This window comes from Pogona vitticeps, chromosome 8, assembly GCF_051106095.1.
Source record: "Pogona vitticeps strain Pit_001003342236 chromosome 8, PviZW2.1, whole genome shotgun sequence".
NCBI classification, from domain to species: Eukaryota; Metazoa; Chordata; class Lepidosauria; order Squamata; family Agamidae; genus Pogona; species Pogona vitticeps.
The window spans coordinates 5,514,212-5,541,307 of record NC_135790.1 but is presented as its reverse complement, the minus strand read 5'-3'; the positions used below and the strand labels follow the sequence as shown (position 1 = coordinate 5,541,307).

Below are 27,096 nucleotides of genomic sequence, written 5' to 3'. Positions count from 1 at the left end.
AATAGTTCTAGGCGAGCAAGGAGAATCAAAATCTTTTGCCGCTTCTTCAACGTCACCCTTTGTTACCTTTGGCAAGGTTTGAGAAATTACTTCTCAACCCTTTTAACTCCCAAAATCCCAGCGGCTGTGCGTGTTGGGTGGCGAATCTTGTTTTGAAAAGTTAAGTTCCCCAAACTCCGCCTGGGGGAAATGAGGGATGCAGGACGAAGCGACGTGAAGGTTTATTTTTCAGACCTCACTGCAAGCGAAGTGCCAACAGTCGCTTCTTTATGTTACAGTTCTATGGAATTGTTCATACATTAATGACAAGCCTCTCCTCCCGGCCCTGCTCCCAAAGTTTTGAGAAAGTTTTTTTTTTTTTTTTGTGACCCAACCGGGGTCTCGGTTTTTTTAAATGTTTAAATGTTGCCACAGGTGGGGTGGCCAAGGCTCTCTCTTTACGCGCGGAAAAGACGTCCCTAGCGCACAGACCCCTTTTTCCCAACAGGCTGCAACTGGGCGAGCACTGCGTCCCCGCTCCGCCGCTCCGGTCCGTCTCTTCCAGCGCCCGCCGGGGGAAATTCCAGCCCGTCCGGGGCCGGAGCGCTCACCTGCGCAGGTTCCGCCCAGGCGGAGGCGGAGCCCCGGGGATCCCCGGCCCGGCTCTCTTAAACGCAGCCTCTGGCGCCGCGCTTCCAACCTGGATTCCGCGGGTGGGGTGCGGAGGAAGGAGGACGCGTCTTGCTACCCGGACGGACGATCTTGCGCTCTCGGTGACACGGGGAGAACAGACAGCGCCTGCGGAGGGGAAAACTTTGACTTTCTTGGGAGGGAGGAGAGAAACCAGGCTCCGGGACGGATCCGGTTGTTTGCTTGCTCGCCGCCAAGATGAACACCAAGTGGATGCTTGTCTTCCTGGCCGCCTGGATCTCTTTTGGCGTCCCAAAAGTAAGTGTGAAAAGGTTTCCTCCTCCGGTTTCTCCGTCTCGCCTTGAGGGGGGGGTCTCCTTCTCCCCCCCCCCCAAATCCTTCCTGCCGCTGCTGGTCCAGGGCGAGGCGAGCGCAGTCGGGAGCGCTGCGGCCCCGTTGGAAGCGCGTGCTTTAAAAACGCCGTGCGCCCCCCCCCCCCCGGTTTCCTTTTCCCTTTCGCCAGCCCGCCTCTCCCACCCTCTGCGGAGGTTCTCGGGTGCGTGGCGGGAGGGGGAGAGGGTGGAGGGGGGGGCTCCCTCCCAGCGCACCCCGCGCACTGGCTTCCCAAGGGCCGGGGAGAAGAGAGAGGGCGGGTCGGGAAGGGGGGAAGAGAAGGCAGCCAAAGCGGGGGGGGAAAGAGCCGGCCTTTGGGAAAGGGGGGCTGAAGGAGCCGAGGTGGAGGGGTTCGGGGGTCGTGAGGAAAGAAGGGCGCACTCGTGTTTTTGGAGGTCTTTCGTCCCCCTTGCCCACCCACCCCTCGTGCCTCGCTTTCCTGCCCCCTCTTCCCGGTCGCAGATGCGGGAACATGCCCGGGCAAAGAGCGTCTGGCCGCCCTCTCCATTCGGGGAGAAAATGCCGGCCGAAAAGAAACGGGAAAGATGAAGTCGAAGCGGCACCGGCTTTCAAGGGTCAAACCCATTCACACGGACTGTAACAGAACGCGTGCCGGGAAGCGGCGCGGACGCGTGTCGAGGGGGAAGCGGCGCTGCGTTCCGCGGGGCGCGTCTTGGCGAGGTCGGGTCTCGGGGGGCGCCGGCGGCGGTGCGAGATGCGGTCCTCGCCTGCTGTGACGCTTGGGCGGGGCGGGGGACTCCCGACTGGATCGGAGGGGCCTTGCTCCCGAGGAGGCCTGGTTAGGATCGGGGCGAGCTTTGGCTTCGTGGGGAGGCCTGCGCCTAGATCCGCAGGGCAGCCGCTTCGGTGTTTCGCAGATTCTGACGTTGCGTTCTCATCCACGTGTTCTAAGTCCTGTTTTCAAATAAAGGAGGGAAGAAAGCTTAGGAAACAACGTGAGGCCGTATTGGAAACTCCCATCAGGAGGGGGCCGAAGTCCGGAGGCGGTGTCACGGCTCCCTTTTCGCTCCAGCCTCGTTTTCCCGTTCCCTTTTCCCGCCCCTCATGATGCAACAATTGAGGATGACAGCTTTACACCCTTTCAACTAAAACTTAACCCAAGAACAGCCTTGCTGGATCAGGCCAAGGGCCCAGGTAGTCCAGCTTCCTGGATCTCCCAGTGGCCCCAGCAGATGCCTCCGGGAGCACAGGAGACAAGGAGAGATCTTCCCTGTGTCTGGTGTTTTGAGGTCCCTTCTAAGCCTGGAGATGATACATCCCCATCATGGCTTCTAACCTGCAATGGATTTTTTCCTCCAGGAAGCTGTCCAATCCCCTTTGAAAGGCATCTAGGCCAGGTGCCATCACCACATCCGGTGGCAAGGAGTTCCACAGGCTAACAGCACGATGGGTCAAGAAATATTTTCTTTTGTCTGTTCTTGCTCTCCCAACACTTGTTCTCCCTGGTTGTAGTATTGTGTGAGAGGGCAATACTTTTATCCATCCCCTGCATCATTTTTATATGTTTCAATCATGTTTCCCCTCAGGCGCCTTTTCTCTAGACTAAAGAGCCCCAAATGCTATAGCCTTTCCTCATAAGGGAGGTAATCAATTCCAGTCATCATCTGAGTCTCTCCTGCACTTTTCCCAGTCCCACAATGTCATTGTTGAGTTGTGGCGACCAGAACTGTGTGCAGTACTCTAGATGTGGCCTTACCAGCGTTTTGTACAGTAGTAACTTGTGTTACTAAAATATCTCCCATCTTCTTCTCTTCCCTTTTCTGTGCCCTGCTTTAAACCCATCTTTATAACTCTAAAACTCCAGTTCTAAATACACTTCAGTAGATGTGGTTTTAAAGAGAGAAAGAGAAATTTTCACGCTCTGCAGCTTATCAGTTTGGAATGAGTTCTGTTTGAAAACCTGTTTACATGTTTATCCTTTTTAGGTACCATAAGATCCTGTTACTTTATGCACCTGTAGTAGAGACACAGGGTATTCTCTCGAATAAATGGCTTATGACTGAATGGTGTCCCTAATAGGGGTTTTGAGATACTGTATATTGTTGGAGATACCCAGTCTAGTAGTAGGTAGAGTGATGGGCTACGACTCTGAAGGCTTGGGTTTGAATCCGTGCTTAGCCATGAAAATTCATTCAGGGAACGGAACTGATAAAATCACCCTTCATTGATCTCTCTTACCTTGAAAGCCATAGTAGTGTCACAATTTGGTTCTGACTTGACCTCGCATAACAGCAACAGCAGCAATCATCTGCTTGACTTATCATTGTCCTGGGATTGTTCATGGCATTCTGTTCACTCTGTCATTGTGGTGGCTAAAATAACACCGTTTGTCTTCTGGTGATTTCTATCATTGCATGTTATTTCAATATTTATTATTGGTTGTATGAAGCTGGTAGGCATTGTGTGGCTAACTTAAAAAAATAAATTTGTGGGTCAAATTAGTGTCTGGTTGGAATTAAAGAGAGGGACAAAACAAAGGGCATGTTATATTTAATTTTTAGTTGCATTTTTTTACTGAGATTTAGTAAAATTGCTCCTAATTTTACTGTGCTTTAATATTGTGACTGGCTTAATTGCTCCATTGTCTATCACTAACTGTGGTTTTAAGTTTACTCATTTCTCTTTCAGCTTTATTCATTTATCTGTCTCTTTCACATAGAAGTGTTAACCTGAGTGTTAGCTGAGTTATTTACTTATTTTTTATTTTCTTTAAAATATTTACCCCACTTTTCTCTTTAAGGGACCCGAGTCAGCTCACAACAATTAAAAAGACAGTCTTTAAAAACTAAGAAGGTAAATATACAAATATTTAAAAGGAATTAAAGAAGTGATATTAAAAACAGTTAATAAAATCAATCTTTTAAAAAAATTATGATTTGCAATGATCTTAACAAAGCAAACTTGTGAAAGTCTAGTGAGGCTGGTTTCTGACAACAACAGATTGTTGTCCTGTAACTGCAGTAATCATCTGTTGAAAATCAGCATAACCTTTGGCCCTAGCAATTGGCTGCTAGTTAAACTGCTTGGGCCTTACTTCAGATCTAAAAGCCCTGTGGCTATAGGAACAGTGTGATAAACTGAGGAGATCCAGCACTGAGACGAAATGCCATCTAGCTCGGGCGCGGGACCTCAAGCATGCTGCTTCTCCTCTGGTTTGTTTGGCTGATTGAGACAATAAAAATCTTGTGTTCCGGAAGCCACTGTGCTACAATCACAGATGTTGCTGGAAGTACTTGGAAAGGTCATGTCTGTCTTGGTGCTAGTATTTTAAAAGTAAGCTTAGCAAACAGGGCGGGATTTACTTCTGAGCTAACATGCAAAGATTGCACTCTTAATCAATTCTAGACCCAGTCGGAGCAAAGTGCTTCTTTGAACTTCCAAGTGAAGGCCAGGTGTATCTAAATAATTCCTGGATTTCTTCTGATATTTAGAGAGAAAGATTGAAAGGCTTGCTTGGTGGGCGGGGGGGGGGGGGAGAGGGGAGGAAATAATTCCCTCCTCCTCTTGTTGTTCCTCTCCCACAGCGGGCTTGATGTCATCATGGCCACCCCCCACTTAGCTGTGCTAGCTCTAAACAATGGCGTTTGGCTCCACCCAGTTAGTTTTCCAGAGTTTTAACTGAAACAGTGTTCCTTTCTTAACGTTTTTCCCTGTTTATTTATCTTGAAACATCAGCTTTAACAGGTTGGACTTTTAATTTCTCATTGTCTGATCTGATTATGCTCACGTTCTGCATTTTATGGGTTTAATAATTTCTTTGTCTTTATTCATTTGCTTTAGTATTTCTTTGTTGGTTACCATCCCAGTCCATGAAATTCTTACCATCTTGTGATAAATCAACACTTACGGTTCTGCCTTTTAAAAAAATAGTAGCCTATGTTTAAGTTAGTGATTCCATTTTCTCCTCTTATCTTCGTATCTATTCAGTTTATTCAAAGGGAACAGAGTCAAGAATCTCCCAGCAATATGGCTCCGAATAAATGAAGCCCCATATCTATAAACTATGGCATAATTCAAAACATGTAAATGTCTGAACTTGGCTCACAGAAATCTTCAAACCCATGTCTGGCATAATCCCTTAGGTAGCAAAAAATAACTGGGGTGTTCCTGATAGACCTCAAAATGGTTTTTATCTATGCTACATAGTTTGTTTTTAACTCAGATTATCCCAAACATACCCTCTGAATTCGGTAAAAATCCATCCAGTTGCTTTTTGCATGTTGCACAATGAAGAGACAGGCAGAAAAGTTACTTTTATTTATATTGATTGCTTTTCATTTTAAAAATCCCAAAGCTGTTTACAATGAAAATGGATACAGTGAAACCGATAGCTAAAAAGAAGAAAATACCGTAATAAAACCAGTAAGGTCTACTAGAAACAATTCACTACAAAAAGCGAGCAAAACCCAACAACGCCAGCATGATTTACAACCTCATTAGACTGTTTTCATGACTGTTAATTGTGGGTCCCTGAGTTATCCTAACTGGAAAAATTATGCTTTGGCTTTTTCCCATTGCTCCTGAGAGATTCAGCTGTTTGTATTAAGGTTATTGGCTGTTCTGCATGGGTTTATCGTACCCTTTTCACTTGCTTCGGTATAGGCTCACAACCTGATCTCACTTGCTTTGCCTCCAGGGTGTTTGATAAAAAGTGCTTAGATAAGGAGAGGATGATGTCATGCTTTATTCTTAGCAGCTGGGAGGGGGGAAGAGATGTGTTTCTAGTGTTGCATCAGACTGTTGCACTATCAAAACATGCTATTTTACCCTTGTTTTTTTTTCACTTTAACAAAATACGGTACCACCAATAGGCACCAGATTTTGAGATAACTGGGGGCAGAATATGAAACTCCTGTCTGTGATGCTGTGTCAGCTTCACGTGGCATCTGCCCAGCAGCTTTGCGGGATGCCTTTGGTCCCATCAGAGGGCTGTAGTGATTCAAGAACTGATGGTGGTACCAAAATGCAGCTTTATCATCATTCACAAGAACAGCTTGTATGCTCCTAATTCTCTAGTCTTGTAATGGCTACTCAAGCTAATGGCCCATCTCTGAGCCTAATTGGAAGCGCTGGCCAGAACGTGTGAAGATGGGCAACTTGTGGCCTTCCAGATGTGATCCATGGTATCTTTGAGACTTCACTGCCAAATGGCCACCATTTATTTTCCTTTCAGATACAAAGGAAAAGCACCTTGTGTTCAGCCAGGAGTCTTACTGTACTTTATCTATTATAGTGAGCTCTTGTTTCATAACCAGTGAAAGCTGGAAGATGGATTGGTTCTTCTGCCAACCCTATGTACTTTCTTTGCTTCATGATGCCTCTTAATTGCAATTATTTGTTTACTTGTACTTTTGCATGGTTTGAGTTTTATAGATTTCCATAAGTTCCCGTGAGGGGTTTCAGTGGGAAAATATAAATCCATGCACCAAGGGCTGGTGTTTGGGGCTGCAGAAGTATACGGTTAAAAAGTTGTGTGAACTCTGAAGTCTGTGTTTGGGGACTTACTTAGCTCTGTTATCCTGTTCGATCTGCTATGTGCCGAATTGCAATTGCACAATCAGTTTTATTTCCTGTTCTTTATATTCTGGGGCATCCGTCCACTCCTTGTGTGCTTGGTCACACTGGTGGTTCTGCAGCCTGGCGCATGGCAGCCATACAAGAAAACGGAGAAAGCTGCTTATGCCGTTTCCGTTGTGGCACATGGCGAATCGAACAGCATACGAGCCAGTTATCTTTCACCTAAGCCTGCGGGGGGGAGGAAAGCAAATTTACTGCTCTGTGAACACCCTAAATATCTGAAGCTATGAGTTTTGTGACAATGAGGAAACACTTTTTTGATGTCTTTAAAGCTTTTGTTCTTTCCGTCTGCTTCTTGGATTGACACTCCCTCCACCACGCTCATTTATTGAGAGGAGAAGTCTGGTATCAGATAGTGTCTTTTTTGTAGGTGCTGAGTCATCAGGACTGGTTGCTGGGCTGCCTGATAGAAGAGGCAGCTTAATCAGTTCCAGCCAGTTGGCTGCTCCAACCCTTCTCTTCCACCCCCCCCATCCCCTCCTCTGCAGTTGAAGAGCGCTGTGGGTGAGGTGATGGCTGCAAACCACAGCGAGCACACACACACGGGAAGAGTTTGTATTTACCCTGCCTGATAATTTTCCTGTTCTTCCCCTCATCCCCACCCTGCCAGCAGCTTCATGACTCATTCTGGAAATATTCCCAAGGTCCCTGCTGGGCTGATAGGAGCATGGTGAGGGCAAGTGCATTGGGGAAGTGTAGTGGGGGGAAGGGAAGGGAAAGGGAGTTGCAATGATAGGAAAGGCGGTTTTTGTTTTGTTTTAAAGAAACTTAGCCGTATGGCGTGCAAGTAAAATCAAAAGAGAGAATCAGATAATATATCAAGCCACCAAAATATCCAAAAACATTTTTTTTTACAAAAAAAGGGGGGGGTTAATTGAAAATGCAACCGAATTGTGCTTTTTAATTGCAACACAGTCCTTGCTGGTATACTGCAGATCTACAAAGTTTAGCAGACTGTCACTTACAGATTGTCCCAGTTTGCATGAAAAAAAGAAACAGGCTGCAAATTAACGACAGCCATTCAAATATATATCAAGCTGAATGCTTTGTGGGTGTGCGCATGCATGTGTCCATGCGCATGGGCTGGAAAGATAACAGAGCCAAAAGGTAGGGAACACAGATATCAGTATAGGTGGGGAGACCCTGAGGTTTCTAACTGGGGGAGTCTGTTGGAAAAGAAAGGGGTGGGAGGTGGGGATTGTGCATCTCCCCCCCTTTGCTCTGGACAACCTATGCAGCAGTATATTTAGGAGCACCCCAGCATGGTCCAATCTGCATGTAGTGCAACATTTCCCTACAAGCCCTACTCATGCATGTAGAGTGAAGTGAGAACCTTTTTTCTCCTCCAAAAGCAAAATTGCTTCAATAGAGAAGTTAACAGGTTACTACTGGTGCCTTAGGAATGCACAAGCTATGTTTAGCATAAAGTCTTGTGGACTTCAGCCCACTCACATCTGTGCCAGATAAAATTTATTAGTCATTATGGTGGCGCAAGACTCTCCACTATTTTCGCTTCTTTTGATGGTGATGAGGAAATGGATTATATCCATGTGAAGTTCACTGTACCTTTGGCAAAGATTGTACCCGTGGAATTTTGCGGTGGAATGAATTTGTTAGGCTTAAAGGTGTGGCACGAAGCTTCTGCATTTGTTTCTGTTGCGGCTGAAATGGGCTAACAGGACTAACTCTCTGGAACAAATGAACTTGGGGGTGCAAAAGTCAAATGTGCCATCCAAAACAAAGACACGCCACTGGAAATGCCACTTTTTGTCTTAAGGGTTCTGTTTCCTGGGACTGTGGTACCTTGTCAGGTGGCAGCTTTTGCATTTGAGATCAACAACTGATAACAAATCTAAACTTATGTTAATCAGAGAGCCAAGTAGGGAGAGCAAATCTGTAAATTAATGCTCAGACGGATTGCTGGTTACAGGAGGTTTAAGGGAGGGGAGCTCTGAGATGTTCTAGAACACACACTGGCACACATTCCCCACCCTCTGCGCATGAACAGTTTTTAAAAGCAAAGGTAATTTCGTTGGTCTGATCAGGAGATAAGCCAAAATTGCAGTCAGACAAAACTTTGATGAGGCCAAGTCATCATCTTGAGTTGAGTTAGTCTGTTGGAGCAACTCAACACACAGAATCTTGTAACATATTAAAGACTTATGCACCTCATTTTATTTTTTTCATCTGTCATTTTTCTGGACCCCACCTTGCAGTGTGAAAGCTTGTGCTGATAAAAAAAAGTGACGTTTAATGTCCCCCCCCCAAGATTCTTTATTTTTGCTCAGAGAAAAGTGCTCAACTCACGGGGTGGGGTGGGGGGCAATGTGTAGCGTGCATAATTAACTTGTGAACTGCCCAGGGAGTGCTTGAAGTGCTATGGGGCGGTATATAAGCAGCACGCTTTGTATGGGGAGGAGAACAGAGAGAGCTAGCTACTTGTTGTGGCCACAGAATTTGCATTTTGTCATTGCCATAAGAGACTGGGGGAAAAGCAATGTCAAGCTTCAGTGGGCCGAGTCTCTTTTAAGCAGAAAGTAGGTTTTACGCCAAAAATTGCTGACATAAAACATACGCGTACGTCTCTGCTTTCACAAACTGAATATCCAACAGTTACTCAGACCTGTCACTAGTAGACAAATATAAAAATGAATCATGATAGTCAACAAATATTGATGATACATTAAATATTCGTTGCTTCGTATTCTTGAGGTCCAGAGACCTTCTGGCAATCCTTAAGACTGGCCTCTTGGTCCATCGGGTGTCACAGTAGTGCATGGTTACCTCTAGAAAGTTCTGGAAAACTACCACTGGGATCAGGGGCTTTTTGGTGGTGATTGCAATGCTACAGAACGTGTTACCTGAGGATACCCATCAGACTCCTTCATTTCTGCCCTTTAAAAATGGGCGAAAACTATTTTGTCTGGAGAGACCTTTGGAAACGTCTTACCCCTTTCACATCCTTGTGGAGCCATTAATTGGATCTTGTTGATCTGTTAAATCTAGGTTTATTTTATATTTTGACAGCAGGTGAACTGGTTGACCTTCTGTGGGCCTCCTGCACACCTCCTGTCAGCTGTGTAGGTAGCCACAGCCCACTTCCTTTCTCCTTGCCCATTCCTGTGGCCACTGGTAGCTGCCCTGTGGTCTTCCTGCACTTCCTCTTTTGTTGTTGTTTAGTTGTTAAGTCGTGTCTGACTCTTTGTGACCCCATGGGCCAGTGCACGCAGGCCCTCCTGTCTTCCACTGCCTCCCACTGGAGTTGGGTCAAATTCATGCTGGTAGCTTCGATGACACTGTCCAACTATCTCATCCTCTGTGTTCCCCTTCTCCTGCCTTAACACTTTCCCAACATTAGGGGCTTTTCCAGGGAGTCCCCTCTTCTCATGAGATGGCCAAAGTATTGGAGCCTCAGCTTCAGGATCTGTCCTTCCAGTGAGCACTCAGAGTTGATTTCCTTCAGAACGGATAGGTTTGATCTTCTTGCAGTCCAGGGGACTCTCAAGAGTCTCCTCCAGCTCCACAATTCAAAGGCATCAATTCTCCAGTGGTCAGCCCTCTTTATGGTTCAGCTCTCCCTTCCATACATCGCTACTGGAAAAAACTATGCAGACCTTTGTTGGCAAGGTGATGTCTCTGCTTTTTAAAATGCTGTCTAGGTTTGTCATCGCTTTCCTCCCAAGAAGCAGGCGTCTTTTGATTTCGGGGCTGCTGTCACCATCTGCAGTGATCATGGAGCCCAAGAAAGTAAAATCTGTCACTACCTCCATATCTTCCCCTTCTATTTGCAAGGAAGTGATTGGACTAGTGGCCGTGATCTTAGGTTTTTTTGATGTTGAACGTCCTCCTTACTGAACTGTAATAAGCAAGACAGACTCAGATAGATACAGAAGATGCCTTTATTGAACCATTTAACCACCATAAAAATTGCAAGCTTTCTTGAGTAAATCCCACTTCTTCAGGCTGGTCACCACTCCTTCATAGATGGTGCAGAAAAACTTTAGGGTAGAGTCTTAAAAATTCATGGCAGATATCCATGTTGAGTCTGCTGGTTTAAAGTTAATTCCGAGTTAGGTTGGAAAGTCAGCTGCGAGATGTGGTTTCCAGCATCCTCTCTTGTAAGCATGGTTGGAATTTTCCATCCCAAACTCCAAAACGAAGCATTCGCTCCTGTTGTCCTCATGGCATGTGAAGGATCTCTGATGTGACCCAGTCTTGGGAGACGGGGTCTAAGAAATGTGGAATATCCACTTTCATCCTCTTAGGGCAGGCAGAACACCGCCACCAGACTTGTTGCGATCCACATTTATCCCCTGGAAGCTTTTTCATTAAGAGGGATGATGACATCATCCTCAGGCTTCCCACTGAGTCTGGCTGTAAGCTCAGAATGCATTTTCCTAGCATTGGTGTGAAACTAGGAGCTGTCCTTCCCCAGCTATAATGCAAAATATTTGAGGGTGGCTGGCAGGTCTGAAAAGGACAGTGAAGACCCATTAGCTTTAGGAAGACCTGCTTGGGGTGGAGAAGACACATTTGAAATGCCAGAACAGGTTTCTTAGTGCAGATCAACAGAATGGTGTGCTTTCTGGGGTTCTGTTTGGGAAAATGGCAACGATGGCTTTCGTTAGGAGCATCTGTAATCCCAGGGTTTATCACTGCGTTGCTGATTAAAAGTCATCTGAAAGTTAGCAGGTGGACACAAACTTTTTAACACAGTTAAAAATCCAGTGGTGTGCGTGTGCTGGTAAATGCTTGGCCTGCGAAGATTTACATATGTGGGTTTTCTTAAAGTCCATCTGTGCTTGACAGACGTTTCTCCAAACAAATTTCAGATGGATTAATGATTGAAATGACACATTTTCTAGGGTTTTGTCTGATCAGGCTGTCCTTTTACAAATGCAACTTTGCTGCATCCTGGGCTGGATTTATACATGGCCCCTTCGAGGAAGCATTTAGGTTGCAAATGGTATTTCTCCCTGCTCAATCTCTGAGACTTAGTATTACATCTCGCCAGTGATTTGCTTACAACTGTGTGTATAGGAATGTGTATAATATCCTGTGCTATTCCTCTATAAATATAGAATTTCAATTAAACATCTCTTTCACACACCCCAATTAGCCAAAAAACTGCATACTGAGAAAGAATACATTACAGAAGCCACAAAGTGTTCAGAGTCTATTTGAATTTGTGCAGAGGTGTGAATTCTCTTGGTTCAGGGTGGACCATATTAACATTCCAGATGTTTTTGGACTATGATTCCTATTAGCTTTAGCCACCATTGGCAATATAAGCCTTCCCTTCCCCCCCCCTTCCATTTCTTCATTTCCTGTGTCTTATCATCTTGGACCTTTCTATGTTGTGTGATATTGTTTGTTTTACATTTTGTTTGGAAGCTGCCCAGAGCAGATTCATTGAATCTAGATGAGTGGGGTAAAAGTTGGAAAATAAATAAAAATAAAGGCCAGTGAGAGTTGCCATCCTGGAGCACCTGCCAGAATACTTACCCATGACTGCTCAAAGGTAAAGGTTCCCCTTGACATTTAGTCCAGTCGTGTCTGACTCTAGGGGGCGGTGCTCATCCCCGTTTCCAAGCCGTAGAGCCAGTGTTTCTCCGTAGACACTTTCCCTGGTCATGTGGCCAGTGCGATTAGACACAGAGCACCATTACCTTCCCACCGAGGTGGTACCTGTGACAAACCCAGACCTACTGGGATATGTCACACAGTTACACTAAGCTGCCACCAACCATTCCCTGTAAGAAGTCACACAGACCAGGGATGGATTTTTAAACAATAAAAAGAATAAGGTTTATTTTACATACAACACACAGGGATAATAAACAATCAGGTGAATAAGGTAAAGTAACGTGGCTTATTCTCACTCATACAAGCATACAGTTTGGTTCACACAGAACCCTTAACTTGAAGCACAGACCCTGAACCTATCAGTTCTGGCTAACCCACAGACACCTGAACCTATCAGGTTGGTACTCTGACACACAGTAGTACCCTGTCTGACACCCAGACTCCCACAACAGCTTCTTCTTCCCAGCTGCTGCTTCGTCACATCCCAGTGTCTCTCAGCATCTCCCACACACGCTCCACATATATATACAGTACAGCCCCTCCTCCTGATGTCCCGCCTTCCACTCCCCATAGGATGGAACTTTCCCTCCAAACCCATGACAGACAGGTAACATCAGTGCTGTATGTAACACCTCCCCTCTTTGTAAGTTGTTTTGTAGGGGGAAAGCTAACGTGCTTTTCACCAAAAAACAACCTGAATAAAATACACAACAACAGTTATACATACCATATTATACTTACTCATACTTACATTCTAAGTTAACCATAGCAATTAGGCATTTAAACATTTACCATATACATTACATCAATTTACCTTTATTTATACAAACCAAGTTCAAAACCAGGTACATTTTACTTTTTGTCATCATTATATACACATAGTCCATATTCTTTCGCCGTCTTCATTCTTCAGGTCTTCTTGATAAGGCGTCAGCAACACAGTTCACTGACCCTCTGACCACCTTCACTTCAAAGTCATAGTCCTGTAGGTTTAAAGCCCACCTCATAAGTTTGCTATTGTGGGTTTTCATTGTCTTTAACCATTGCAATGGTGAATGGTCAGTACACAGAATAAAATGTCTTCCCCAGATGTAAGGCTTGGCCTTCTGGATCGCGTAGACTATGGCCAAACACTCCTTCTCCACGGTTGCCAAATGTCTCTCACCTTTTTGAAGTTTCCTACTCAGGTAGGATACTGGATGCTGGTCACCATTCTCATCCTCCTGGCACAGAACTGCTCCTACCCCGCTGTTAGACGCGTCGGTGTAGATGATGAACTCCCGGTCGAAGTCTGGAGCCCGCAGCACAGGATAGTTGATTAACGCCTCCTTCAACCTCTGGAACGCCGCCTCACAGTCGCTGGTCCACGGGATGCGGTCATCAGCCGTCTTCCTCGTCAGATCGGTCAGCGGAGCCGCAATCTCGCTAAACCTCGGGATGAACTTTCTGTAGTAGCCCACCAACCCAAGAAATGATTTGACTTTTTTCTTGGTGTTGGGTCTAGGCCAATCACGAACAGCTTCTATTTTGGCCTCCAGGGGTTTTATCATTCCTCCCCCTACCATGTGACCCAAGTATTTTATTTCTGGGCTACCCAGCTGACACTTGCTGGCCTTTACTGTTAGCCCTGCTGCACTTAACCTCTGCAGCACTAACTCCAGGTGTATCAGGTGATCTTCCCAGGTATTACTGAAGATCCCTATGTCGTCAATGTAGGCCACTGTAAAGTCACTGAGCCCTGCCAAGGTCTGGTCCATCAGCCTTTGGAATGTGGCTGGTGCATTTCTGAGACCAAAGCTCAGGACTCGAAACTCATAGAGACCAAAAGGGCTGCAAAAGGCAGTCTTTTCTTGATCCCTGGGATCAATTCTTAATTGCCAATATCCCTTTACCAGGTCCAATGATGAGATGAACCGACAACCCCCTATGGTTTCAATCAGGTTGTCTAGCCTGGGCATTGGGTAGGCATCAGGAGTGGTTACACGGTTTAATTTCCTGTAATCAACACAAAACCTAATGCTCCCATCAGGCTTGTCCACAAGGACTATCGGAGAGGACCAAGGACTAGAAGAGGGGACGATTATGTTCTCCCTCAGCATCTCGTCCAGCTCCTTCCGCACCTTGTCCCTATAGGGTCCCGTTACTCGGTATGGGGATACTGCCTGCGGGGGTGCATCCCCTGTGTGGATCCGATGCATCACTCCCTTCACTATCCCCGGCTTGTTGGAAAACACCTGTTGATATTTACTAAGCAGCATTTTTAGTTCTTGCTGCTGGTCTTGGGTGAGTGCAGGACTGATCTTTACCTCCTCTGGGTTGTATTTTACTTCCCCTCTACCCTCCCAGAAGGGTAATTCCGCTTCCTCACTCTCAGCTGCTTTTATCGCGAACAAAACCCTCTGTTCCCCTCTGTAGTAGGGTTTTAGGGCATTCACATGAACCACCCTCCTTGCTTGGTTCTCCTCCTGCTCTATTAGGTAGTTCAGGTCTGACATCTTGGAAATGACCCTATATGGTCCTGCCCATTTGAGCTGCAGTTTATTCTCTCTGCAGGGCCTAAGCCAAAGCACTTCCTCCCCTGGGTCAAAGTGCCTCTCTCTAGCTTTGTGGTCATACCATGTTTTCTGTCTGACCTTCTGAGCTTGCAGGTTTTCTGCTGCCAGCTCTAGATTTCTCCTTAGGTCATTCATCAAGGTGTCTATGTATGTCACAACGTCTTGTGGGTCATCCTGGGTGATCTGCTCCCAATTTTGTTTGATCAAATCAAGGGGCCCTTTCACCCTTCTCCCAAATAAAAGTTCAAATGGACTGAACCCGGTACTGGCTTGTGGCACTGATCGATAAGCAAACAAAAGGGATTGCAGCTTCTGGTCCCAATTGTTTGGATTCTCTGCCAAGTAAGCCCTAATCATGCGCATTAGAGTCCCATTGAACTTCTCAGTTAACCCATTACTTTCAGGATGATAAGCAGTGGTTTCCTTGTGCTTAATTCCCCAGATTTGCCATAAGCGTTTCATGAGCTTTGATGTGAACGATGCGCCCAAATCTGTGATTATCTCTGAGGCAAATCCCATCCTGGACATATACCCCACCAAAGCATCGGCCACTGTGTTAGTTTCAATGTTAGTCAAGGGTATGGCTTCAGGATACCTTGTGGCATGGTCCACAATGGTTAGAATGAACCTGTTCCCCCTCTTTGTGGCCTTGGGCAAAGGTCCCACAATATCCACCCCTATGCATTTGAACGGAGTGTCAATCACAGGCAAAGGGCACAACTTTGCTTTGGTCCTGTCGCGGTTATTCCCCTGCCTTTGACACACATCACATTGTTTACAGAACTCCCTGATCTGCTTCCCTATGTCAGGCCAGTAGAAATTCTGTGTGATTCTCTGCTGTGTTTTGTTCACCCCTAAGTGTGCAGCAAACATGTCAGAGTGCCCCCTTTGTAAGATCATGGGGCGATACTTTTCAGGTACCACCAGCTGACTTCTGATCCCATCTCCCCCTTTTGAGATATTCCTCAGGGTTTCTCTATATAAAATCCCCTTTTTCTCCAGAAATCTCACTGGGGTTTCAGGTGTTAGCTGGGCGTCAGTCACCTGTTCAAAACACTTTTGGAGAGTGGCGTCTGCCTTTTGCTCCTGTCCAAATTTGCTGTCTGTGGTTAAGGTTTCCACCACAGCTTCTGAACTCCCCTCTGCTTCCGTCTCTGGCTCATCATTACCCCCCTGAACTGTCCCTGTGGTGACTTGTGAACGTGTAATCACTAGCACCCGTTTCACATGTTCAGCCAGGTCATTTCCCACGAGCACGGCTGCTGGCAGAGTCGATGAAATCGCTAGCCGCCAATCTCCCCTCCAGCCTTGAAAGTTGACAGGTACCTCTGCTACTGGCAGAGAGATTACCTGCCCCTCAATCCCTGCCACCTTTATGCTCTCATTTGGGATTATAAACTCCCTAGGAATAATATCTGGATGGCACAGGGTTACCTGGGAACAAGTGTCCCGCAGCCCCCTATACTGACGGTCAAGTATTCCTACGTCCACCCCTGCTGTCTCAAACAACTGAGAATCTGTTTTCACCAGCAAGCAGCGTTTTACCTCCACAAGAGGCCCATTTTCCTCAGCCTGATCAGCAGAGGTAGCTGTTCCAGACTGAGTAGTCATGGCAACCGGCTCCCTCAGTGACAATGAGCCTTGCTCTCTCTGGACACAGAACACAGCTTTTGGTTTGGTTCCACTAGACTCCTGAGGCACCATTCCTTTTAGCTGCTTCAATTTCTCACACTCTGAGATTAGATGACCCTTTCCCTGACAGAAATAACATTTTCTGGTGTATTTTGATTCTCTCTCATCTTGTTTTGGTTTTCCCTCCAAAATCTGAGGTCTTGGTTTCATGTCTGAGGGCTTCCCTTCACCATGGGCCCCTCCCCCTTGCTGGCTTTTCCCTGGTCCCTGAGAGTACTTGCTGTAGGTTTCTTTGGGTTTACCCACAGATTTCCCCTCACCCAAGGGCTTTCTTATTTGGGAAATAAAATCTGCGATCTCTGCGGCTGCTGCCACAGATTTCGGTTTCCTTTCCCTCACCTGGAATTTCAATTCCCCATGCAGGACTGAATAGAACTGTTCCAGTGCTATCAAATCTTTAAGCTGCTCATAGGTCTCTGTTCCCTCCTGCGATAGCCATTTCTCAAGCAGCCTCACCAATTGGGCCCCCACTTGGGTAAAAGTCTGTTCTGGTTTTTTGGTGAGGGACCTGAATCTTTGTCTCAGCTGCTCTGCATTTATCCCATGTCTGGCAAACACCAGTTTTTTAAACTCTGCGAAATCTTTCATCAGTTCCTCAGGCATCTCGGCATAAACCTCAGCCAGGCTACCACTGATTAAAGATCGCATGATGGTCATCTTCTCAGTTTCCCTCACTGAGAAGTCCACAAACGCTCTTTCCACTAAGGAAAAGAACACCTCAGGACAATCTCCCTTGTGGTACACAGGGAATTTCTTCAGGTCAGCTTTAGACAATTGGCCTCCCTCAGAATCCCTATTATTATTATTGTTCTGGTTCATCAGTTCCAGTTTTCTTAATTCAAACGCCATTTTCTCTCTCTCCATTCTTTCTTCTCTCTCCATTCTCTCTCTCTCTCTCTCTAATTCAAATGCCATTTTCTCTCTCTCTAATCTTTCCTCCATTTCCCTCACCCTCAGTTCATGCTGTTGGGCTAGGATCAATTTTCTGAGTTCTGGGTTCTGCTCTCCTGTGCTGTCACCTTGCACTGAGCCAAATTCATCCTCAGAACCTTGGTCAATCTGGGGGTCTTTCACTTCACTCATGTCTGCTACCTGGCTTCGAGTCAAGGGCATAATCCCCCCCTCAGAACAGGCTGCTTTAAAAAGTCAAGCCTCAAAATAAAACGACCACTTTTTTCCTTCTTGCCTCAGAACCAGCTCTCCCTAGAGATTGCTGCTGTTCTTCAGCACTAACTTGCAACAGTATCGAGTCAGAGCCTACCCCCCTCTGCTGGGCCTCTCAGCTGGCAAGCTAGCTCACTGTTACTACGCAGTTTTGCCTCAGCTTTTTCCCGCCAAAACTAGGCTGCCTCAGAGCACCTTAATCTAAGTCTCCCCAGTTGGCACGTTCTTCTACTAGCGCACCTCCCCGTGAGGTACACCTAGAAGATTACCTACGCGCCTCAGACCGTCCCTGACTAGACCCCCCTTGCTCTGGGCACACTTGCCAAGGCTTTGCTGGACCACTGGACAACTGGACCAGTCGTATCCCACACGCTGGACACCAATCAATGTGACAAACCCAGACCTACTGGGATATGTCACACAGTTACACTAAGCTGCCACCAACCATTCCCTGTAAGAAGTCACACAGACCAGGGATGGATTTTTAAACAATAAAAAGAATAAGGTTTATTTTACATACAACACACAGGGATAATAAACAATCAGGTGAATAAGGTAAAGTAACGTGGCTTATTCTCACTCATACAAGCATACAGTTTGGTTCACACAGAACCCTTAACTTGAAGCACAGACCCTGAACCTATCAGTTCTGGCTAACCCACAGACACCTGAACCTATCAGGTTGGTACTCTGACACACAGTAGTACCCTGTCTGACACCCAGACTCCCACAACAGCTTCTTCTTCCCAGCTGCTGCTTCGTCACATCCCAGTGTCTCTCAGCATCTCCCACACACGCTCCACATATATATACAGTACAGCCCCTCCTCCTGATGTCCCGCCTTCCACTCCCCATAGGATGGAACTTTCCCTCCAAACCCATGACAGACAGGTAACATCAGTGCTGTATGTAACAGTACCTATTTATCTAGTTGCATTTTTACATGCTTTCGAACGGCTAGGTTGGCAGGAGCTGGGACAAGCGACAGGGGGGTCACTCCGTCACGTGGATTCGATCTTCCGACAGCTGGTCTTCCGACCTTGCAGCACAGAGGCTTCAGCGGTTTAACCCGCACTGCGTTCCTCCTACTGCTCTAAGGACTCGCTAACAGACTTGCAGCTGGGACAGAAAAGCTGGAGCATGGGAACAATTGTGGGAGGCTAGTATTAGCTGCCAGGTTCTTGCCATGCAGCCTTTTGACGTAGGCACAATCTGTAATGACTCCCTGCCCTTTTGTTTTTCTTATCAGCACGAAGCCAAGGCTGTGAGCCTCTTGCAAATGCAGAATCCAACAGAACCCAGTCGTGAGGCCTTGGAAATTTGCAACAAGGGGAGCGAGCTCTCCGGGAAGAAACTGTATCCCCACAATGGGCAGTGTTGTGAGCAATGCCCACCAGGTACCATGTTCTCAGACCAATATGAGTTTTAGCTGGCATTTCCAGCTGCTTAGGCTAAGCATTTTAAGGTGAGATAAGATGAATTGGGCTGCCTTAGTGATCCTGAGGGAACTTACCCAAAGTAACTTTGTAAAAGTATTTTACAAGCATTTGCCAGAAACGTTTTCATATGTTGCTGTAATTTTGTTTCAGTTACTTCTTTGAAAAGTGCACATTGCATACAATAGGATCAGAGAATAGTTTGCAAACCATGCCATCTACAATTTGGGGAATGTTTCATTCTTGCACTACAATTCTCAGGGTTTCCCTGGTGGCTTCTTGCTTACCCCTGCCCAGGAAAGCAAACCCATGTAGATATTTTGGCCACATGTAGACACGAGGACTTGGAAATAGGAGCGTTCAGCTTATGGTGAAGCTGAAATAGTTCAGGACAACTAGCTCCTCTTGCAGGTGTGAAAATATTATTATTTTGGTTCTGCTTCTCGCGAGCAGCCAACACAGGAACACATACATTCCTCCTTCATAAGAGTGCTACGGAATTGAAAACAGAGCCCATATCTAAGTGAAGAAACTGACCTTGACTCTATTCACTATCTCTTCCTGGTGCCCTGTGAAATGGACTGAAGGCAGATGTTTTGCTGGAGTTAAGCTGGGGTGGACCTGGATGAGAAATTACGTAGAATGCAAACACTTTGTGAAACCACACAGAGTTGTGCCATGGAATCTAAAAGGAAAAGTTCTTGTTGGAAATGCAGAAGCAGGCTGTGCTTGGAGACCTGAGTTTCGTTTGATTGTGATGGTGCCTCTTTAGACCAGCTCATGCTCCGGAAATGTTGGATTATGACTCATAACCAGCTCCTGCCCTACAGTCTCTCTCTCTCTCTCTCTCTCTCACACACACACACACTCACTCACTCACTCACACACTCACACTCACTCTCTCTCTCTCTCTCTCTCTCTCTCTCTCTCTCTCTCTCTCTCTCTCTCTCACACACACACACACACACACACACACACACACACAGAGAGAGAGAGAGAGAGAGAGCAAGCTGGGTCTTCATTTTACCACCTTGGAAGGATAGAAGGCTGAGTCAACCTCAAGCCGGCTACCTGGGATTGAACCCCAGGTCGTGAGCACTGTTTGGGCAGCAATATATCAGTTTGACCACTGTGCCTACACCCACACACCCGCACACACACACACACCCCTCTCTTTATGTGCATCCATTGCATGCGGAGATGCTGAGCTGTTTATATGTGGACAGACACTGACCTTTGACACATGTTCACGCTTTGTTTTCCTCCTCTTTTTAGGCTTTCAAGTTGACAAACACTGCACACCAACCACTCCGACAACGTGCGAGCCCTGTCATAAGGATACCTATATCAAATACCACAACACCCAGCAGCATTGCTTTCCTTGTGAAGAGTGCAGGCAGTTGGGTATGGAGGTGGGGACCTGGATTTGGGGGAGGGGGCTCTAGCTTCTAATAGGGGAGCGAGTGTCTCCTTTTGTGTAAAAATCTCTACACGTCTAGGCCAAGTGACGGTGAGCTGAGTATCATGATGCAGAACTGCTTTTTGCTCATAGCGTATCCTGTTATATTACATGATTCTGAGTTTGCTCTCGGGAGAGTAGAGGGGAGAAGCACAGAGGCAGAATGGGTACTAAGATGGGGCACATCAGCCACCACCATTTTGATGCTGCTGGAGGCAGCTGGCTCCCCCAAAGACTTTGCCGCTTGGCTAGATGTGAAAGACTTGCCCTAAACCACACAGTATGGCTAGCCCTTTGTGAGATCCACAAGTCTTTGTCTACACACTTTCTGGACTAGCTTGACAGCCGTAAAGGCGAGAGGCCGGTTACTTGCCCCTGCTTTCTTCGCTTATGTCACAACTGAAAACTGTGGCTCTTCCAATTGCTTTTGGATGTTGCTTCTCATAATTTAACCTCACAATTTAGGACCTTTATCTAGGGCTGACTTGCCACTTCTGACTTAGCTGAAATTCCAGATCGGACTTAGTTTAGCTTATGTCCTAGTGATTAGGACTGTGGTATCTGCAGGCGGGCAGGGAGGCGCGGTTGGTTCCAACCCCCCCCCCCTGATTATGCTGAAAAGCGCAGAAGGATCAAGCGCTTTATTTATTGCATGGTTTCTGGTGGCCTGTTCTAGTAAATATGCCCTGGAAATACCTATTTGGGCAGAGGGGTGTTGTAATTTAATATTTTAGGCAGTGGATTAAGTGAATCAGCGGATCATGGTCCTGTGGATAGATGGGGTCCCTACTGTAGGTATTAGTTGATGAGTTCTTGGGGTGGGGGCAGGAAACAACGGTTTGTGAAGGTGAGAAAAATCTGATTGTTTTCTGTTGGCTTTTCAGACCAAGTGGAGATACAGTCATGTTCGCCAACCAACAACACACAGTGTTCCTGTAAGAATGGCACCTTCTGCTCCCCGGACCTTCCGTGTGAAACGTGCCATAAATGTAGACTCAGGTTAGTTTCAAATTATTTCATATAGAAATGGTATAAGCTTGGCATTTGTGGTAGAATATGCCAGATGGGCGGGATATAAATCGAACAAATAAAATAAAATAAAAATAAAGTTGCTGTTTTGGCACCAAAAAAGTTCATTTGGAAATTGTAACATCATATGGTTTTAGTGTTAAAAGGTTCAGTCTCACTGCCAATACAAACCTGAGTTAGCTTGAGCAGACACTCTGTCAGTGTCGTCTTCCTACGACTGTTGCTGTCTGGTAGTTCTCTTTCCAGAATTTCTCCACTCCTGTCATCACTGGAACCATTAATTAGCAACGGCTAATTTCTCTCTGGGATGGCTGGATCTTAGTCTTGTGTCTCAGCGTTGACCCTTCCGCCTGGGTAACCCTGCCAGGAAACCAGATTTGTAACAAGAGTCCAGCCTCCCGAGAACATTGCTTTTGAGTTCTCTGACGCACTCTTAACATTCTTGTCACATGAAGGTTTGCATCCAGAGGGCAGGGAGTATCATGAGAAGAGATGGCTCATTGGGAATGATAATCGTGCTAGGAAGAATGAAGGTAACAGGAAAAGAGGAAAGCGAGACATGAGATGGATTCGCTCAAAAACGGAAACCATGGCCTTTAGTTTGCAAGACCTGAGCAAGGTTGCTCATGATGGGACCTTCTGGAGATCATTGATTCAGAGGTTTCCACAAAGTGGAAATAGCTTGATAGTACCTAATATGATGCCCAAAGTGTGGAAGGGGTTGCAGTATTTGAATATATCTTTCCCTGCTTTTTGTTTTGATTGAACAGCAATGGTGGAAGGATGCTTAGGGCTTGAGTCTATGCAAAAGGAGACCGCTGTCTTCCACATATTGGTGGATTCTCCCGCCTATCATCTGTGACACTGGCCATGCTGGCTGGGGGTATGGGAGTTGTAATGTAGCAAGATCTGGAGGTCTACAGGTTCCTTACCTGTGACTGATATGATATACACCAAGAGAGGGTTATGTTTAGGGTCAGATGGGGGTCAGAGGCCATAAGAGGAGGCAGAGAAATTGAACACAGGCTTGCTAACTACAGCCGTCATCTGTGATTTGCATTAGTTTTTAAAGCTTTTAACAGCACCAGAAAGTGTGTTTACAAAATATTTCTCTTATCCATCAACGTTAGGCCAGGGAACTTTATACGCTGGAGACAATTCCAAACATGCTAGGTGTCACGTCTATGTTTTGGAATTGCATAGCTACTTCAAAGCTATAGTTGAGCTTAAATCCGGGGTGGAGGGAGGAGCTGAGCACAGCTTCCTAAAACACAGCGTATACACACTGTTGATCTTGTGGTACCTTTTGTCGAGGGATACGGTGTCAAGAATTAGCTGAATGAAACACTGTTGTTCGATCCCAAGAAGCAATTCCAGTGGCTGGTATGAGACATTGTGGCGTGATATAGTCCAGTACAGTGGTTTGAATGCCAGACCTCCCCAACTCTGCTACTTGATGTTCGTTCCGTGTATGTCTTTCCATCCCTAAGGTGCCTCCTCTGGAGGAGGGTGAGACACTGGGAGTTGCAGTTGCTTCTGGCATCGCCTGGTGAAGGTGTGCGAGGGGGAATCTATCTCAGTGCACATTGTTTTTTCACTTTTCTTCCCAGGTGTCCTGATGGGGAAGAGATGGTGCAGGCTTGCACTCCGACAAGTGATATACAGTGTCAGCCCTATACAACCCCGCCAACTCCTGCTGAAACAGGTAAAAGCACATGGGTGGGACGGTGTCTGGTTGCAGGGTAGAGTGCTTCGCTTCAGATTTTGAGCCAACCAGCCAGCCATGCTTTTAGCAGGGTCTTCTCCTCCGCTCCCCATCTTCCTTCCTATTTCACACTGACAGTCAGCCGGCATTTCATGCCCTCTGAATGAGTTCAGGGTTCATTAGACTTTTCTTTGAGTTTCTTTAAGATCTTTTCTTTTCTCTTCTGTTGTACCTTAAGTTACCAACAAGCTTGAAGAAACTCCCTTCATGTAAATGTCTGGTACTTTTTTTTTTTTTTTTTTTTTTTTTTTTGCCACTGAAGGGTCTGCCTTTGCAGAATGAGTCCTGAAGAATTAGCCTGGTTTAGTTCTTGAGCAAGGACAGGAGTGCTGGGATATAGAATTCAATGACATGGATTTCCTAAACTCTGCTCCTCATAGAATTGTCGTAGGGTTGGAAGGGACCTTGGAGGTCTTCTAGTCCAACCCCCTGCCCAAGGCAGGAGACCTCATGCCATCCTGGATAGATGGCCGTCCAATCTTTTCTTGAAAACCTCCAGTGATGGGGGCACCCACAACGTTGAGAGGCAAGCTCTTCCACTGCTTAATGGGTCTCACTGTCAGGAAATTCCTCCTTATTTCCAGGTTGGACCTCGCTCTGATGAGTTTCCACCCATTGGTTCTTATCCTACCTTCAGGCACAGTGGAGAATAGACTGATGCCCTCTTCCCTATGGCAGCCCTTCAGATCTTGGAAGACTGCTATCATTTCTCCCCTCAGTCTTCTCTTCGTTAAGCTAAACACACCTAGGTTTTTTTAGTCATTCTTCATAGGATTTAGCCTCCAGTCCCCATATCATCTTTGTTGCTCTTCTCTGCACCTCTTCCAGGGCTTCAGCGTCTTTTTTGTATTTTGGTGACCAGAACTGGACATAGCACTCCAAATGTGACCTCACCAGCGTGGTATAGAGGGGTGCTATCACTTCCCGTGATCTTGATGCTGTCCCCCTGTTGATGGAACCTAGGACTGTGTTGACTTTCTTGGCAGCTGCATCACACTGCTGCCACTCACCCTTAGGTGGTGATCCACCAGGACAACTAAATCCCTCTCATAGTTACTATTGTAGGTACCACCTATCCTGTACCTGTGCATCTGGTTTCTCCTGCCTAAGTGCAGGACCTTACTTTTCTCACCATTGAACTGCATCTTATTGGATAGGGCCCAATGTTCAAGTCTGTCTAAAGCCTTCTGAATGTTGAGTCTGTCTTCCAAAGTACAGTGGTGCCTCGCATAGCGAGGTTAATCCGTTCCAGATTAACCTTCGCTATAGCGAAACATCGCTGAACGGGACAGGGAAAGCCATTGGAACGCATTAAACATCGTTTAATGCGTTCCAAAAGGCTCCTTTACCCACCATTCAGCGAAGTTTCCTATGGCCGGCAGCCATATTTGCGCCCTCGGTAAGCGAGGGGAGGGCGCGAAAACGCTGCGCGCGGCCATTTTGGGGCTTCCGGCGGCCATTTTGTCCGCCGAACAGCTGATCATCGGGGCTTCGTTTTGCGAAGATCGGTAAGCAAAACGCTTACCGATCTTCGCAAAGCGAGTTTCGCCCTATCTAAAAGTCGTTGAGCGATCGCATTAGCGATCCCAAAAAAGGGATCGCTATGCAATTTCATCGTTGTACGGTGCACTCGTTAAGGGAGGCACCACTGTATTAGCAATTTTATTTATTGATTGATTTATTTTTCTTATTATTTATTCCCCCCACCTTTGTGTCATCAGCAAATTTGATGAGTGCTCCTTCAATCCCCTCATCCAGGTCATTTGTGAAGATGTTGAAGAGCGCTGGGCCCAAGACCGAACCTTGAGGGACCCCACTGCACACCTCCCTCCATGTAGATATGGTTCCATTGAGAACCACACATTGAGTGCGGTTGGTCAGCCAGCTGCAAATCCATCTGTTATTTTTCCTGTCTGTCCCACTTATGCTCATAAACCCAGCAAGGATGCAGTGATGGTAGAAGAACATGATTCAGTTGGATGCATAATGCCTAATTCTTATTTTTCCCCTCTTTTCAGGTTCCAAAGTCTTGTTCATTGCTTTCATGGTGGTGTTGGGGTTGTTGCTGGTGATCCTGATCCTGGCATTCACATTTAGGAGACATTGTCGTTGCTGGCATAAAGGTAAGAATGGCACTCTTGATCACTATGGGGGACACTGGATACAGCTTGGGGTAAAGGCTCCAGTGCCCATGATTCATTACCCTTCACCTTGCGGACCTTGGCTTCTGGGATTTGAAGTGTAAAATATTGGAGGGGTGGGGTGGGTCTCCATTTTTGGCAGAAAGTCCAAGTCCATCACTGACGTCATGCATCTCTTTAACAACTTTGCTGGAAAAAGGATGTTTATTGTTGTTTTGTCTTGTCTTCTCATCATTGTCTGGTGCTTAGCTTGTGTTTCCTGCTACACAATGCATGTTGCTTCAGTGTGTGTTTGGAGAGGGAGAATCACAATTGGACTATTCTCCAAGCATCAATGCCAAACCTTTAATTAGGTTACTTGACTCCCCTAGGAGACCGATAGAGTTTTATAGACATCCTAGGCAAGGAACAGAAACCAGCGCTTCATCATTGCTGATATTCTCCCAGTAAAGGTTTAATACCAAGATGAAATCAGACCATCATTGACAAGCATTTCAATTTTTTTCTGGGTATCTAAGCATCTTTTATTTCTACTTGGTTTCTAGGTTGCATAACATAGATGGGATTTTGAGATACAAGACCTGGGGCTCTTTAGGAAGAGACAACCTCTTCTAACCCTTTTCTGGGCACATTCACACAATACCATAAGTCGGGCATCCATTGGGACCCTGGCTTTCCAACAGTGAACCGTAAGCTGGTCCATCTGGCTTGGTCTGCCCGATTTGAACAGGAGCGACTAGAGAATCCACAGAGTTTTGCTCCATGATTTGTTTATTGTGCCATGTCACTGTGTAGGTGTTACCCTGCTTTGCTTCTTGGCTAGTGGATTCAATCTCTGGTTTATTGAGGGAACCCAGTCAAGAGCAGCTGTGCCTGGATCTGCATTGCATGGCAAACCAACCACAGAGTTGGAACTCCATGCAAGCAGGAGTGACTGGGCAGAATTCACCAGCACAAGGTTGCCAACCTGAAGCTTAGAGTTCCTGTGCTCTGCAGCATTTTCTGTCTTGCAAAGTGGGCTCCCTTTATAGCATACATACAAGAACAGGGGAGAGGAACATCTGGAAAAGCTAAATCTTGATCAAGGACTTTTGGAGGAAAGCTTGCTAACGGCCTCGTTTCCATATGTCTTTGGTCTTGCAGTTGGAGAAAGAGACTCCACGGTGACGTTGAACTGCAAGGTAAGATTGGCTTCCTTCTTTGCAGGCGACAGAAATTATGAGGACTGGCAGGTTCTCTGGCTCAAGATTCTTTTGTCCAGGAAGACATTGTAGAGGGAGCTGTCAGTTACTGACCCACAACATGGTTCCATTTAACGCCATGCAGCACACCACGTGGCAGGGGCTGTTCAGCATTTCAGGCAGAGATTGTTCCCCAGCAGTCCAAAGGAAGGAACTTGGGATCTTTGGCTTGTAGAGAAAACCACGCTGTTGCTGAGAGTTACGGCACTTTCTCTGATTAATCTATGGCAGAGGTTCCCAAGCTTTGCTAACCCAGGCATTCTTGGACTGGAACTCTCAGAACGAGCATAGAGATGAAGTGGTGAAGGCTTCTGGGAAGCCTTTAGTCCAAGAACACTTGAGTTACCCAAGGTTGAGAACCACTGATCTGTGGGGTTGCACAGTCATTGACGTTGTTGACCACATGTAGGCGTGACACTTTTGCTGCT

The 27,096-nt window shown here is 46.3% G+C and overlaps 1 protein-coding gene across 2 annotated transcripts in view; it reads left to right on the top strand.

The window, feature by feature from the left end:
• The first annotated feature begins 652 nt into the window (after nucleotides 1–652).
• Nucleotides 653–27,096, top strand: part of LOC110072186 (tumor necrosis factor receptor superfamily member 10A) — a 29,462-nt gene continuing 3,018 nt past the window's right edge. The window contains exons 1-7 of one of the 2 annotated variants that reach the window (XM_072979074.2): nucleotides 653–927; nucleotides 18,847–18,994; nucleotides 20,309–20,437; nucleotides 21,377–21,491; nucleotides 23,132–23,226; nucleotides 25,305–25,409; nucleotides 26,571–26,608. In XM_072979074.2, the coding sequence (XP_072835175.2) occupies nucleotides 868–927; nucleotides 18,847–18,994; nucleotides 20,309–20,437; nucleotides 21,377–21,491; nucleotides 23,132–23,226; nucleotides 25,305–25,409; nucleotides 26,571–26,608 (690 nt within the window). In that variant the 5' untranslated portion in view covers nucleotides 653–867. Of the gene's footprint in view, nucleotides 928–4,148; nucleotides 4,265–18,846; nucleotides 18,995–20,308; nucleotides 20,438–21,376; nucleotides 21,492–23,131; nucleotides 23,227–25,304; nucleotides 25,410–26,570; nucleotides 26,609–27,096 lie in introns of those variants that run through there. The other variant, XM_078379672.1, reaches the window with a different exon arrangement.